Genomic DNA, 15828 nt, shown 5'->3' on the forward strand with positions numbered 1-15828 from the left:
TTGATTTCATTAGAATTAAACAACCTTCTTAGGCATCTTAGTATAAGCAAAACAGTCATGTCTCGGCATTTGACATTGTTTACAGTAAGCTGGCTTCCAATCATAGACCACCTTTTGCTTGAATTCAACTCCATTCTCATCCTCAATCCAAACACGATCAGGGAGAGTAGTTGTAACATCCATCTCCACCAGAATGCGAGCAAAGGAAACCCTCTGCTGCCTAGTAGTGTAGTCATCAGCAAATAAGGGAACACCTAGGGTGCTAGCAATTCTACTTAGAGAATCAACACTCTAGCAATTTAGAGCAAGATTGGGTAACTTAATCCACAAAGGAATCACTTTCAAAATTTCCTCATAGAAGTTAAAGTCCGCAGACCATGGCTTGATAATCAGAGGTTTATTTAAGAAAGTGTAAGGTCCACCAGTCAGGATAATATCTCTATCCTCAATAGAGTTAAATTGAACAACACAGTATCCATCATCATGCAAGAAAACATTTGGCATTTGAACTTGATTCCAGATTGAGGTAATATACCTTTTCACCGCTGAGAGAATAGGAGTATCTCCAACAACATATAGGATAATCAAAGCAGGCCATTTCAGGTTCATAGCCTCAATCTCTGTTTTCTGCATTTGAGCAACCTTCTCCCCTTCCTTCATCACCGGAGCAACAAATTGCAGAGCTACACCCTTACTCGTCAATGGTGATCTCTGAAAGAAACTTGTCCAGGTGGTTGCTGGCTTGTTCATGTCAAGTCGGCGCTGAACTTGCTTCTCCTTGACCATTGTGTTCTCAGGTATAGCTTGTTGTTCCTCAACAACATTCCCCGTAGCATTCAAACAATGAGTTTCATCCTCAATCACATCATCAGAGGTATTCCCAGATTCAATTGAAGTTTCCCCCAAATTTCTAGATCTGGCTACTGTTCGATTGATTTCACTGTTCACTGAAGGAAAACCCAAAGCCCGATTCTGCTCCTCTATCCTATCATGATCTTCCCGAGTAATAAGCCCTGCACTTGGATGAATTAACGGAGATTGAATCATCTCTACCTGACCACCCACACCATCCGGAACCAGCATAGTTCGAAGATCAACATTACCACTAACTCCTGAAGGAACACCACCAGCAGTAGTTATTACAGCAGATCCATTTTTCTCCAATGTATTTTTCGAGGATGAGTTCTTCTTCTTCTTCACCATCTATGGAGGTCAATGCATGATAGTAATCGCCCTAAACATGCACCAGAGAACCTGGAGAGCTGTCCCTAATTCTTTAGCTTAGGTAAGTGTAATCTTGCTTTAATTTATATAATTGGTTTCTTTGTTTTGCTCAATTGTGTTCACCATTTAAGTGGAATGAAATACAAGCATGTAATGACAACTAATAAGAGTGTAATTATAACTAATAGATATTCTACTTTACCAAATTTTGTGTTTTGTAAGGCTTATTTTTTTATTTAACAAACCTCATTCCGTACCCCCATACCTAAATTCCTGGATTGACCACTGTTTTGGTTGATTTCACGGGTATTAAGAAAGTTAAATAAAACGAAGTAAAAGTGTATTGGAAAGATTAAAAACTAGAGAGTGAAATTATTAAAACTACATGAAAAAAACAAAATTTTATATGGGGAAGCGAATTTTGCACAAATATTGTTGTAAATTGGTGGGTATTTTAATGCTAATGAGTCGATCATTTTGGGACTAAAATTAGGGCAAAAGGGTTGAACTTTTAATAATTAGTTTTTTAGAATTTACAACTTTCTTAATTCGCGCGCAAAAAAAAAAAAAAAAAAAAAAAACTGTCTTAGAAAACGAAGGAAGTACTAATAAACCATTAGCATTGGCGCATAGCCATGACCAAGCCCAATTCCATAGGCCCAAACATTTAATCACTTATTGCACACACAAGTTAATAAACACATCAAAAGTTTTATTTCCTTTTCATGTAGGAGAACTTTCCAATTCTAAGTTTTTTTTTTTTTTTTTTTTTTTTTTTTTTTTTTGAAAGGCAGGATAGGGACTTAATTAGATGTTAAAGTAGAGTTTACATCATTTGGTTCACTGCTTCCAATTCTAAGTTTTACTCAATTTGAAGACTACTTACAAAATTTAGACCCTATTCAAATTTGTTTATGATGTAAATAAACCTACATTATTAACCAAACCCTTATATGTGCCCTAACTCGGATATTGTGCAGTGAAGTCAGCCAATCACCACTGAATAACATCACACGGTGTTGAGCCTCAATCCCACCCTGTTAAGTCGCTAGCTTCTGGCAAAATAGGATTTTGGGCCACCGTAGTTGAATGGAAATTAAATCATGCCCAATCCAAAGATTTTAGGTTTCTCGAACAACATTTGGGTTTTTATAGGAATTTTCGTATTTCCAAAACTAATTTGGAATAGCCCAAAAAACAACTTTACCGAAATTAATAGAAGCCATTTTTAGCCCACTAGGAAGGACAAGGGAGACAAGTCCACTAGCAATGCCCAAAGTGAGGTTTCATCCTAAATACTAAATAAAATTAGGAATACAAAGATTAATTTCCGAAATAAGGCACACTAAGCTATACACTTAATAAATCCCAATGCGGCTCATTGGTTCATTGACCTGATCCTGAATGCATATGAGGTAGCATAGTTCATAGTGTATTGTGGATTTCTGGACATGGGAATCGTTAAATTTCGAAACAATATGAAATGACTCTGGGTAACCCGAACAAAAAGGAGGAGAGTTTGGTCCACAAAATAGGCTTAGGCGCTTCCATGCTGAAACCAATTGACAATAGTAGGAGTTACTCCTCTACCTTGTAAAGTAGAACCACCTCTCCTCTTTCTCCAACATGAGACACTCACAAATGGAGTACAATGGGTTTCAACAGGAATTTGTCTTTTAACTTATTCGAATCAATTCAAACCCAACAACAATGGTAAAATTAATTCAAACTTATTTCGAATCAAATCATTGGTAAAATTAGTATGCATGAATACTACGTTGTACCAAGCTTTATTCAATTTCAACCACACTACAAACAACAATGAGATTTTTATTACACGTCGTAATAAACTTCGTACATTTCAACATAAAACTAGCATATGCAACAAAGTGCTTGGGACAAATTACAGGAGACACAAGGAACAATAAGTAATATATGAGCTTTTTATGCACTGCTTAAACGAGTAGAAATACGGTCTTTCACTTTCCTGAGCATGAATTCTCGATCACAAGACACTAGAGTTTTAATATCCACCGGATGTATATACTTCGAATTTATACCACTGTATGCAGATTCTCCTGAAAGTATATTCACGACTTCAGTAGGATGATAACCATCCCAGAATATGTAATTGTCGCGGCCTTCACATACTGTGTCGAATTCAACACACTGAAAATCATCCCTTACTTTGCAACAAGTAGTATTCGCTACAGCAGAACCTGATCAAAGCCCACAAATACATTAATAATCTCAAGAACAAAATATTATTGAATTATCTGAATGTTTCGAGTTTGTAGATTTCATGTGTACACGTATATCTGAGGCAATTAACATTTATGAAACAAAGTAGTACCTGTGTCGGTACTTGATGAAGCACCAATGTAAGTAAATTGTGCTCCGGGAAGCTCCATAGTAAGATCATCCACTAAATTAATGAGCTTTTCGTTGAAAATTTTGACAGCTTCATTGATTTTATCTACGCATAATGATCCTTCTGATGGGCCAAAGGTGTATATTTCTCCTAGAGTGCACCCAACTAGACCAACTCCAAACACCGCGATCTTCCTTGCTCCCAATAAATATAGAGACTGTATGTCCAAAATTACATATATATATCAATCAATTAGTCCATGTTTGTACATCGTACCAAAATACATATAGAGAACCAATAAGTTCCTTTATGATGTATCACTCAACAACATAATCACGTGAGATCTTATTTCATTTTATATGATATATACTGTATTTTCAAAATATCAAACTTTTATAAGTTTAATGATAGTGTTTTAATGACTAGTCAATTAGTGTATAGGGTGCGAGTAAGTAAACTTTTGTAATAAGAAACTACAAAGTGCAAAGAAGAGTAAAACACAATCCTGAGTTCCTAACCTTGAGTTGCAAACCATATTTACTGATTAGTGCTTGAGCATATTCTTCTGGGTAATAGATCGAGCTCGAACTGTAGTTCGAGTTAAAGTAGTTGTTGATGTAATCGTTGTTGCCTATGTTGACTGTGTACAGACATTTTCCTAGATTCCGCAACGCTGTAAAGCCATACCAAGGAATTTTTGCTACTGTCAATCCATGGTTTACTAGCTGTTGATCCATGCTTATTCTATCACCCTGAAGGAAAAAAAAAAAAAAAAAAGAATTTAGTTGAACCATTTACATCTAGTGACTTGGTGAGCTACATAGTACGAGCAATGTATGTAAATTACACGATGAATCAATTCTAAATCGTAAATTAGTTACCACTATGTCCCTTAATCAACTAATTAAGCTAATTGACAATCACAATATACTAAAATCTTAGCATCCATTAGTACTTACATTATTACATGACTCGAAGAGACCTAGCTAAGGTCTTATTGAAATATGCCTTAGCTTATACATTAATTAGTAGGAAAGTCCAAGATAGTAGGGCGAAGGACACTTTGTTAAAATGTTTGCTTCAAATTGTTAATGGTTGTTCACTCCTAAGGTTCACTTAAGTGATTACTTTGTGTTAATTTGTAGGTTTGCTGGGTTAATTTGTGTAAACCAATATGAGATCTTCTTCCTTAATTACTTTTAGTTTAGGTTTGCACTATTAGTGGATTTAGTGGCGGATGCAAGTGTAATAAAGTGGGGTCTTTTATTTGACCCCACTTGAACATGAAAAAAAAATAACTTATATAATTAATTTTTTTCCTTATAAAAATTGCTTATTTTTTTTAATCAAATGACCACATTAAAATATATCAAATGTATTTTGATCCCGTTGAATATTTTTTTTTAATCCACCACTGTACTACATATATGTGGTTATGTATTTTATTTTTCATTGAGTTGAATACATGACTGTAAAATTTGATTAAAAGTAAAATTAAATAAGATAAATTAAAATAATTTTAATGATTCGAGTTCAGGACTAAATTTCATTATTGAAGACGACTTCTAACAAAAAGTTGTTAAACCCATCACTTAACGTCATTCCTCATACCATATTTTGGTGAGGTTGAACGTCAGTTTCCTAGCTTTGTACTCAATATCACAAAAACAAAGGATGAAAGTGGAAATGAAAAAGATGTAAAAAAGAGCTAGCTAGTAGATGATGGTATCATTTGATTCATCTTATGTTTAAAGTATAATGCAATTCTTTCGTATTCTACCTTCAGATTACAACCCACAAGTTGTACCAAGTAGGAAATATCATCACATTCTTAATAATAATAATCCTTCTATTCTTGTATGTTATACTCAATTACAGATTTATAGTAAAAGCTCAATTTAAGAAAGTACACTTTTTTTTTAAAAAAAAAAAAAAAAAACAACTCACCAGTTTCGTGCAGAGTTCTAGAAAAAAATATACAAGTTGTAAAAGTAGTGTAATTTGTGGGATAATTAAATATTATAATTTGAATTTTTGAGATGAAAGATATAATAAAACATGTATGTAGATGTCATGATGTGTTCGGTCTACAAAAAAAAATTGAAAAAAATTAAAAAATTAAAAAAATTATGATGAAAGGTAAATAATTTAAATTATCGACCGATGATAGTAAAAAAGGTTAAAGAAATAATTAAAATTAGTAGAATGTTTATGATAAGGGATGCGTGTTGCTTAAAAAACAAAGGGGTATTTAAAACGTGAATGCATTGATATGATACATCAGATAAAGTAAGAAATAGAATGCTGCAAGAACATAGGTGAAAGTAAGAATTGAAGATCGTAGATAAAGTAAGTAAAAATGAAATAAAGTAAAGTGAGTTAAAAAAAAAAAGTGATAACAAAGAAAAAAAAAAAGGAGGATTTATTTTTTCTACTAAGGCCACTTTACCTCACCTTAAAAGAAATTAATAAACACATCCATAATTTAAAAATAAATTCAATTCAGCTAAAGTTTTTTCAGTTTAGTACTCCGTAAAAATTAGTAAGTCTAAAGAAGAAATATAATAGAAAATCAGTAAAAATAATTTCAGTTTAGCAAAATTAAGTTAAAGATAACGAGACCTAAGTCCATATTCTCTGTTATAACATGATGATATTGTAAAAATACCGACACCATATAGAATAATGAAAATCTTAATATTTAAACATTGAGATTAAGTTAACCTAATTATCACTTATTATTTATTTCAGTTATTTCACTATATACTCTTGAGTTTTTTTGTTTATTCACCATATACGCATGAAATTTTTCAAATTCATCATATACCCTAACTAAATTGTTACAAAAATTTACCATATAGCCCTAATGAAAATAAGATGATTAGAATTTTGTTAATGATATATCGAAACCATCTTAGATCTCTCCCCCTCATCCCCAAAACCACTCTTCACCTTTCTCCAGGCCTTGAAACCACTCTAAATCTTAATAACCATATCTGTATGATTGATTTTGAGGATGAGAAAAGAAAATTTAGGGTGGTTTGGGGGTGGGAATATAGGAATGTGGGTTGTTTCGGAAATAGGGGAATATATTTAGGGTGATTTCAGTTCATAATTAACACTAATGATTTGCAAAATTAATAATAATTGGTCATCAAGGGTATATGGTGTATTTTTGTGAAAACTCAGGGATAAATGATCAGTTTAAAAAAGTTTATGGGTATATGATGAATAAACATAAACTCAGGGGCATACGGTGAAAAAGTTGTATTTATTTTTGCTTTTCCGGTACTAAAATCAGAACTTAAGTTCACATTTTGACAAGTTTATCCTTCAAAAGATAATTGGTACGTACAAATATTACTGAATTAAATAAGTATTATTATTATTATTTTTTTTTTTGAATAGAATTGAATAAGTATTATTCTGTAAACGACTTTGTTTTTTTTCACTTTTTTCACGCGCAAATCTAGTTCAATGCTTAGTATACTTGAAACATACATCAGTCAATTCATGTTAGGCCAACAGAATATTGAAGAAGATATTCTTCAAGTGACGACAATTAACTTGTGGGCTTATCTTTGATGAGAACATGAGGTTAGAAAATGATACTTTAACAATCATACAAACTTCATTTCGTGCTATCGTAACATTATCTAGCTACGATTTTCATATATTTCTCTTGGTTATCCGGAAAGTCAATACGATAGCCATTTACAAGTAAAATTTTTCAGTACTGTTTTAAACAAAATTTCACTATTTATGATAAAATTTTTTACTAAAATCCTGATGAGAAGAGTTTTGTAATAATATGTAATCTTCGTTAGTCTGATTTAACTGTGCAAAACTCCCCTAGTAATACAGAGTATGAAGTATATAAAAGAGAATCCTAAAATTAAAGACCTTTTTTTTTTCTTGACTAGCCTTAAAAATCAACTTTAGTATTATTTAATTAATAAACACGTCCAAAATTTTGTAGTTCTGCTTACATATATAAATAAGTAATTAAAAAATAGAAAATGAAAGTAATATGGAGTATTTAATTTGTTTACATCTATATTCTTAGAACTTGTATAGTTCTTTACATGTAATAAGGTAATTAGGGAGTACGTGAAAACGTGAGTAGGAAAATTTTGATTATTAATCATCCAACAATGTAAGAGCATAAGTCTTTCCAAAAAAATGTTAGAGCATAAGTATCTAACTGCATAAGTTCCTTTACATTTACGTATAAGTTGCTGTAGTGTAGACTATTGTAATAGATATTGTATATAAATAAGTTGCGGTAGGCCAAATGAGATCAAGTGTAAAAATCAATGCCATACATATATCGAATAAATTGCGTAAAGAATTTACAGTAACACAAAGTGTAATGAACCAAAATTAAGAGAGATAGTTTCTTTCAAAAAAAAAATTAAGAGAGATAGTTGCTTACTAGATGTTGTCCAGTTTCAGAGCGAATTCCGGCCGCTCCAGATGCATAGTTCACACCCTTTAGTATTTGTCGTCCCTTAGCTGTGCTGTATGGTGGAATATACTCGTCGAATCCCAAAAGTTCAGCTGCAACCAACATATACATATACATATATAAATCTTTGTTGCATGGTGATGTGAAACCTATTAGATTTGTATTATTAAATTTTAAATATATCATGTTTGTATAAGGTTATGGCCTTATTTGGCAATTGGCTGTTGATTGATTATTATTTCTCTTGGTTAATTTGTCCAACTGTTTGTATTGGCTTTTTATGTTGACTTATAATAAATATGTATGATAAAATTGTTTGTTGTCTATTTAATACTTTAATATTTCATACAAAAATGCCAAAAGCCAACAACCAAAAAACCCAAATAACCAAACATATATATATATATTATTATTGTTGTTTGAACACAACCAAAAGCTATTAAAATGTTGTTTATCAAACAAGCCCTATCAATATGCGAGATTGTTCATACTAATTAAGATTTTTAATTTCTAGAAAAGTTTATTTTAAAGTGCAAGTGATCAATGAATTAAAAAAAAAAGTCAAACATTTGTACTTAGTAAAGTAGTAGTGCGTCACTTGACCGATACCCTTATTAACTGTAGAGTATGATGTAAAAAACCTTTCCAAATACATTATCATTGTATACCTCCACTAATATGGGAGACAAAGTATGTATTAGAAGATTATATAGTAATAGCGTTAACAGATTAGTAACTAATGCATGAACATAACAATAAGCCATACTTACTGATTCTATCAACAAAGTTTCGGCCATTAGAGAACCTTCCCGTGGCTACACCCCCCGGAAAATCGATACCATAAGGCGGGTAATTGGCTTTGGCCTTGGTATTAAGGTCATTGTTGTTGCCAGGGTCGGACAAAGAGTCTCCAAATACGAAGTAACAAGGGACCTGTGGTTCGCAACGAACGAATGTGGTAGAAGAAATCATGAGGAGTAGCGCAAGAACTACTACTGCTCCTCTCGTCATTGTGGCTAGTTACTGAAAGAAAATTCAGGCAAGATAGTGATGGAAGTTAGAGAATATATAAAGCACTATATATAGACTTATGGAGTTGTATTATAGAGTACGTTGCTATATTTTATAGTCACAATGTAAGGTTCTGAATTATTTGTTATTTGTCTTTGTATAAAATGATATGGATGTATGGACAGCAACAACTTATTCTTTACATGTGACTTTTTTCAGTTTAATCAGCTTACAAGTTAGTATCATGAAAAAGTATAACCTCTTCTACTGTGGAAAATAACTATTAACTTAATAATCATGTCTATTTAAATTAATTGAGTAATTAATACTCTCTACGTCCCATGAAATAGTACTTGTAATTGGTTTGTAATGTTTGTCGGCTACACAGGGCCTGTTCTCATTGACTGAACTCAGCTGAACTGAACTGAACTATGCTGAGCTGAAATGAAATGAATATTTTATAAGAGAAGGAAATTAGGAGTTGAACTAAACTGAATTGAGCATAACTGAATTGAACTAAACTGAATTTCAACGTATGACAACAGGCCCTAAGTTCTAAAGCTCCTAATGTCATACTTCCTTTGTTTTACAATAATTGCATCAATTGGCTTATTATAATATTCTCATATAAACTTTTACCATAATTTACCATTTACGCATATATAAATAAATTTCACTGTTTTAGTGGTTGTTGAATTAATTCTATTCCAATATATGTATTTTCAAATTTTATTATATTTTATTTATTTAATTATTAACAAAATATTATTAAACACATAAAGTTTTAAATGTGCCAGGTCGCACCGTACGGCGAGACACAATATAATATTTTTTTTAATTCTTCTTCTCTCTCTTCTCTATCTCTTCTTTCTCTCTCCTCTTTTAATTTCTTCTTCTCCAATTAGCCACCCATATCACCCTTTTCACCAAGCTATCTCCTCTTTCTCTCTCCTCCTTTCTCCAATAAAGCTAAGGACAGCATACTTGCAAAACAAACCACCTGCAATTACAAAGGAAGAACGCATGTCCTCCACCAACCCGTTGTCGTACTCCGTGAGCTCCTCGTACTCCGTCGTCAGAAAACAACTTCAAGGTTTTTAAGGCCAATTTCGGCCATAAAAACTCTAGATCAAGAGTTTTCATGGTCGACTTTGGCGTTTTTAGCCATATTTAAAGTGAATTTCGAAGTCATTGTTAATTTTAAAGTTATTTGTTTGATTTAAATTAATTTTTTTTTTGTTTTAACGATTTGGTTGTGGGTTCGGTTGGATTTATGTTTGTTTGTGGGTTTGGTGTATGGTGGCGGTAGTGGTAGTGGTGGCGGCATGGCGTATTGGAGGTGGGGCTACGTTTTGGGGGTGGGGCTAATGGCGTTTTGGGGGTGGTGGTGGGTCAAGGGTTACTAGGTCGGGGGTTACTAGATGGGTAGGTCGAGGGTTACTTAAGGGGTTACTAGATAGGTTACTTAAGCGAGATTGCTTGAAGGGGTTACTAGGGGTTACTTGGGGGGGTTAGTTGGGAAGTTATTTAAGTGATGTTACTTGAGGGGTTAGTAGAGGGTTACTAGAGTGGTTACTAAGTCGGAGGGATTACTAGAGAGGTTACTTAAGGGGTTAATTACTTGGTCCGGTCAGAGGTAATTAAGTCGGAAGGGTTACTTAAGGGGTTACTAGGTCCAGTCAGGGGTTACTTGGTTGGAAGGGTTACTAGGTTTGTGGGGTTACTAGGTTGGTGGGGTTACTTTGTCATTTGTTGATTTGGCATTCTGCCATATGGTGCGGCTAGCCGTATAGAAACGCACGGTATTAAAGATATTTAATAGTCAAATAACTATATTTAACGGATGCATAAAGGACTTTTGAAAATTTGTTGGTTCAAGCAACTTGCACCCAATGCACACTGCTTGTTCATTAGGCCCAGATATTTCTTATTTATTCAAGCAGTTTCTTCTGTGATTCTATTATAACAGAATCAGCTATTCTATTTTGTCTATTACTAACTCCTTGTTAAGGGATGTATTTGTATTATCTATATATAGGGATGTAATAAGAATTCTAAAATTTATTCATTAATACAACGAATTCTCTCTCAAATATTCTATTATGAATTTCATTGTCTTCTATTTTCTCATTCAAAACAGTGTCTTCTATTTTCTCATTCAAAATCCAAAGAAGAAAGGTTTTGATTACAACATTCAACATGTAGAGTCAATTGATCATTCCATACTGTTGACGTGGGCCTTTATTTAGGGCCCAATACTTTATTGTCTTTGAGGTCTAGTGACAACCCCTTTTCTAGTTTAAGGGCTTTTATTTTGACTAGTTTCTTCTGGTTAAAAAACTTAGGTTATACTTTTGAAATTATTCTTTTCCTTGGCTTATATAAGAAAATTAATTAGGAATTTTTTACAATTAACACCTACAATTGTTATTGTTTTAGTAATTACCATATACAATTTTTTTTTTTAATTTTACCACCAATTATATTGTAAAACATCAAAGTTTCCCGCCTACTTGGTTCTGAACTGAAGTGTGATATTATGTAGGGTCCATTAACTACCTTATCACCTTATTTCCCTCCTTTTTTTTCCTATCTTTCTCAATTTCTCATTCCCCTATATTAAACTCCTTTAAAAATCAGGAAAAAACTTTAAATTGAATTATATATTCATGTTAATTATTTCACGAATTGAAGTTTTTTCCCAATTTTGAGAGAAGTACAAGACATGGGAATGAGAAATCGATAGAGAAAGAAAGAAAATGAGGAAAAAGGTTGTTAGTGGGCCCCACATAACGTCACATTTGAGTTGAGGGGGAGGTTTGATGTTTTAAACACAGTTGGTGGTAAAAAAAAAAATGTAGGTGGTAATTGCTAAAACATTAACAATTATAGGTGTTAATTATCAAATTTTCCAAATAATTATTAGGAGATAGTAAACTCACAACATATACTACGTATGTCATATACTAGAATATGTTATTCTTCAAAATTATTTTTCGTATATAAGTCAAGCAAAAAGGAAAACTATTCCTTGTTGAAGGAATTTTAACATACATATTCAACATTTGATAATAATGCCTTGTAGAGTAGTAGTTATAAGATTTCAAACAAAAATTAACGTTGACGAAAGAATTTTACCTGATGATTAATCCAATTGTTAAATCCATATCTGGACTGGATCAGCTTGTCAAATTAGTAGAATAACGTATATGCAAGTAAATCTGTCACTGTTTACTTGCGTATACAATCCCCATTTTTGTCTATGATATGCCTAGTTCTGTAACACACAAAGAAGAGGAATTAATGCAAGTAAACAATTGATGTCATTAAAAAATAGTTAGGCATCCTAACAAAATATGTATCAATAATATAATTTAACTAATATGGATAAACTACTTATAGATTGTTCATCCTAACAAATTGCTGGCATATTCATCATTTTCATTCCAATATAATTTCTGTATAGTTTACTAAACATGGAAAATATATGATGAAGGGCCTGTTCACTTTAACTTATTTTCAGTTTAGTTCAGCTTCAATCAGTTCAGTTCAGTTCAGCTACTAATTTCCTTCTCTCATAAAATATTCATTTCAACTCTATTTAGTTCAGTTCATTTCAGTCAGTTCAGCTCCAATAAGTTAAGTTCAGCACAGTTCAGTTCAGCTCACTTCAGTAAATGTGAACAAACCCGAAATCACTAGTCCACTATATATAAAATAAAAAGGAGGAAATGCAGTAATCGTTAGAATTATTATAAAGATATTGATGACTATAACTAACTAGTCTAAATTTGGCCTTAGATCTTAAATTAGTAACAAGATAGAAATTTGACCAAAACTCTAAACACAGTCAATTAAGCGGAGGTACTAAACTCACAATATATATAGGTCATAAACTTTTTATATGTGGCCAGTCATTACTAGGTTAATTTGTTAGTGGTATAGGGGTTACTCTGTTAGTATAATATGAGTTACTCCGTACTTTATTAATTGGACTCTTTGTGATAAACTACCTAATAAAACCTAAATTTTGTGAGAAACTACCTAATAAAAACAAATGTTGTAAGAAACCACCTAATAAAAGATAAAATGTTGTAAGATATTTGACTGAATTTTCGTCGTTGATTAATTTTATGACATTGATCCACCTTATAACACCCTCAAAACCACTGCGAGGGTTGGTTTTGAAGGTGGTAATTAAGGTTATTCGAGGGGTGGTTGGAGGATAATCCGAGTTGGTGAGAGTAGATTAATGCGTCGGGGTGGTGATTTTTAAGGTTAGAGGTGGTGGTTTTGGGGTTGAAAGGTGGTTCAGGTATGGTGGAGGTGATTTCAAGCAAGCTGTGTTAGTTTTGGGAATGAAAGCGGTGGTTTCGCGAAAGTTATGAGGTCGGTTAACAGTGGAAATTCGGTATATGTAGTATTTTACAATAGTTTATTTTTCTTAGGTAGTTTTTTACAATATTTTATCTTTGTTAGGTAGTTTGTTACAAGGACCCCCCCCCCAAAAAAAAAAAAAAGTACTCCGTAGTTTGTTACAAATTTTTTTTTTAATTAAGTAGTTTCTCACAAAATTTGTTTTTTATTAGGTAGTTTTTGACAAAAAGTCCTTATTAATTTAATGTTATAGAGACTACGCTATTTTTTTTAGGCGGTCACACGATGTGGCCAACCTCACGTGGCACACATGATGAAACAAATGGGAAAATACAAGTTAATCTGCCAGATAAACGAATTTTTGTTAATCTGATGATATTTTTGTAAATATATTGAAAAAGCAGGGTCATTTATTCAGTACTTTTGGTGAGCTGTCCAATAACTGTTTGGTTTTACCGTTTGGTGAGGAAATTACACATGTACCCCTCAACTAGTACATGAAAAGACGCATATACCCCTCCACTGTTACTTGAAAATACAATTATACCCCTAGATAAACAAAATTTGTTTATTTAGAGAATAGACTGGGTATCCCTCGAAACAAATATATGTATATACAGTATAATGGATGGAAGTTGTCCTTATTAATCCCTAACTAATTATCATAACTAGTATCCCGCTAGATTACAAGAAAATTTGTGTAAGATTGTAGGTTGTGAAAATATCCACATGCTTAAGGACCATAATTTATGACACATAATTTTCTTATTAAATAATTTTCTTATTAATTAATTTTGGCACGTATTTATGACACAAAATTTTGTTATTAATTAAGTTTGGCATGTATTTTGGCCCCTCTTTTAGAAGATAACAAAACGAAATAAATTGAGTAAAAGAACTAAATACAAATATTAAACAAAAACAAAGATGATATAGAAGTCGATCTTAAATGCTCAATGTGATGTTTCTTAATCTCCGTTATTGTATAGGGTAAAAGTATGTGCGGTATTTTACATTATAACTATGCAAAGTATATTTTTTTCACATAGGATTTATATTAGGTATGTATAACATAATAACGCGTCAATTGTATACTTAAAGTTTATATCATTGTTATTTTCACTTTTATTTACCTCCATACAATTAGATTTAAGGTTTTATATATCAATTTTTGTAAAAATAAAAACACACTTGTATGTAATATAAGGATTTTTTATGGCATACAAAATCATCATGACCAAGCCTCAATCGCAACAGTTTTTTTGGTCAATATTTACAGATTTATACTCTAATATTTACCGTTTAGACACTTGAAGTAGGAGGAAAACAATTAGCAGGAGTTCTATCACATACCTTGGGATGAGAAGTAAAAACTTAATCAAGAGAGCCAAGTGTTGCGTGGTTATGATAATGTGTTTGCTTGGTAATAATGATAATATATTAGAAGTATAGTTTTTCTAAAACAACAAATATAAGTGTCACACATTGATAAAGTATGGTCGTATGGTTTTTGAATGAAATTTTCTTTAGACTTGTAAAGTAGATTCATTACGTATATTGATGACGAATATAATGTGACCTGAGTGCGAGTTTAACATGGTGTAGAATCAAGCCTACAGTTAAGACCTTTAATGGCTTTAATAATTGTTTCGGGTGAAAACAATGGGACCTTGCCGAAGGTCCGCTGAAACGGGGAAGACTGGATTCGGTCCAAGTTATGCTAGGCCGAAGGTTTCCTGCACAGTAAACACACGTAAACTAGCCTCGGGGGTGTTGCCGAGGAAGGCCCCTCCGATGCTAAAGTCAGTACAATGTGTAGAAAGAGAACACTATGCAAGAGAATTAGTTGCTTGAATGTATGAGAATATATGAATCTATGAATGAATATGAATGTATGAATATTGATGGCTTTTATACCTCTTCATACATGGAGAGGTTGGGCCTTAGCCCAATTGGCTTGCTTTGAGGGCTGGCCTTTGACTTTAGCACAATTGGAGAGTTGAACCTTGACCTTGGGCTTTTAATTGGATCATTTAGTGCCTAGGCCCAATTGGACTAAATTGGACCCAAACAACTTGCCCCCCAGACCCGATTTGGAAGGATGACGGGTCGGGTTTGATTTAATTCAGAAAAGGAGGGAAGTAAATGATTTAATTAATCCAAAAATTTGAATTTAAACCGTAATTAATGAGATAACAACGGTTAAGGCGGATGATTGTAGAAGTTGGACGGATAATGGGCAGTTTAATCACAAGGTCGTGTGCTTAACGGTTACTTAGTGGAGTATTTAAGAGAAATTGAAACGCGGACTCTCCGTATTCCATTCCTGGAGATATAAACAGAGGCGCGTCATCTCTCCTCACTTATTCACCAACAC

At 32.7% G+C, this 15828-nt stretch overlaps 1 protein-coding gene across 1 annotated transcript; it reads right to left on the reverse strand.

Moving 5' to 3' along the window:
- Nucleotides 1-2987: 2987 nt before the first annotated feature.
- LOC110690716 (GDSL esterase/lipase At1g29660-like) lies at nt 2988-9161 on the reverse strand. Its single transcript, XM_021867593.1, has 5 exons — nt 8834-9161; nt 8031-8155; nt 4114-4347; nt 3578-3812; nt 2988-3443 (listed from the first exon to the last, which is right to left on the reverse strand). Exons 1-5 carry the CDS (start codon nt 9072-9074, stop codon nt 3169-3171), a joined length of 1110 nt encoding a protein of 369 aa, XP_021723285.1. The 5' UTR covers nt 9075-9161; the 3' UTR covers nt 2988-3168.
- Between the last annotated feature and the right edge of the window lie 6667 nt (nt 9162-15828).

This window comes from Chenopodium quinoa, unplaced genomic scaffold, assembly GCF_001683475.1.
Source record: "Chenopodium quinoa cultivar QQ74 unplaced genomic scaffold, ASM168347v1, whole genome shotgun sequence".
Classification (NCBI taxonomy): Eukaryota; Viridiplantae; Streptophyta; class Magnoliopsida; order Caryophyllales; family Amaranthaceae; genus Chenopodium; species Chenopodium quinoa.

Excerpts from the sequence above, each read along its gene's own strand:
- LOC110690716 (XM_021867593.1), bottom strand. The coding sequence starts at position 9,074 with ATGACGAGAGGAGCAGTAGTAGTTCTTGCGCTACTCCTCATGATTTCT. Across the intron at positions 8,156-8,833 it reads AAACTTTGTTGATAGAATCA|CTGAACTTTTGGGATTCGAC; the intron begins GTAAGTATGGCT and ends TGTTGGTTGCAG. Across the intron at positions 4,348-8,030 it reads CTGAAACTGGACAACATCTA|GGTGATAGAATAAGCATGGA; the intron begins GTAAGCAACTAT and ends TTTTTCCTTCAG.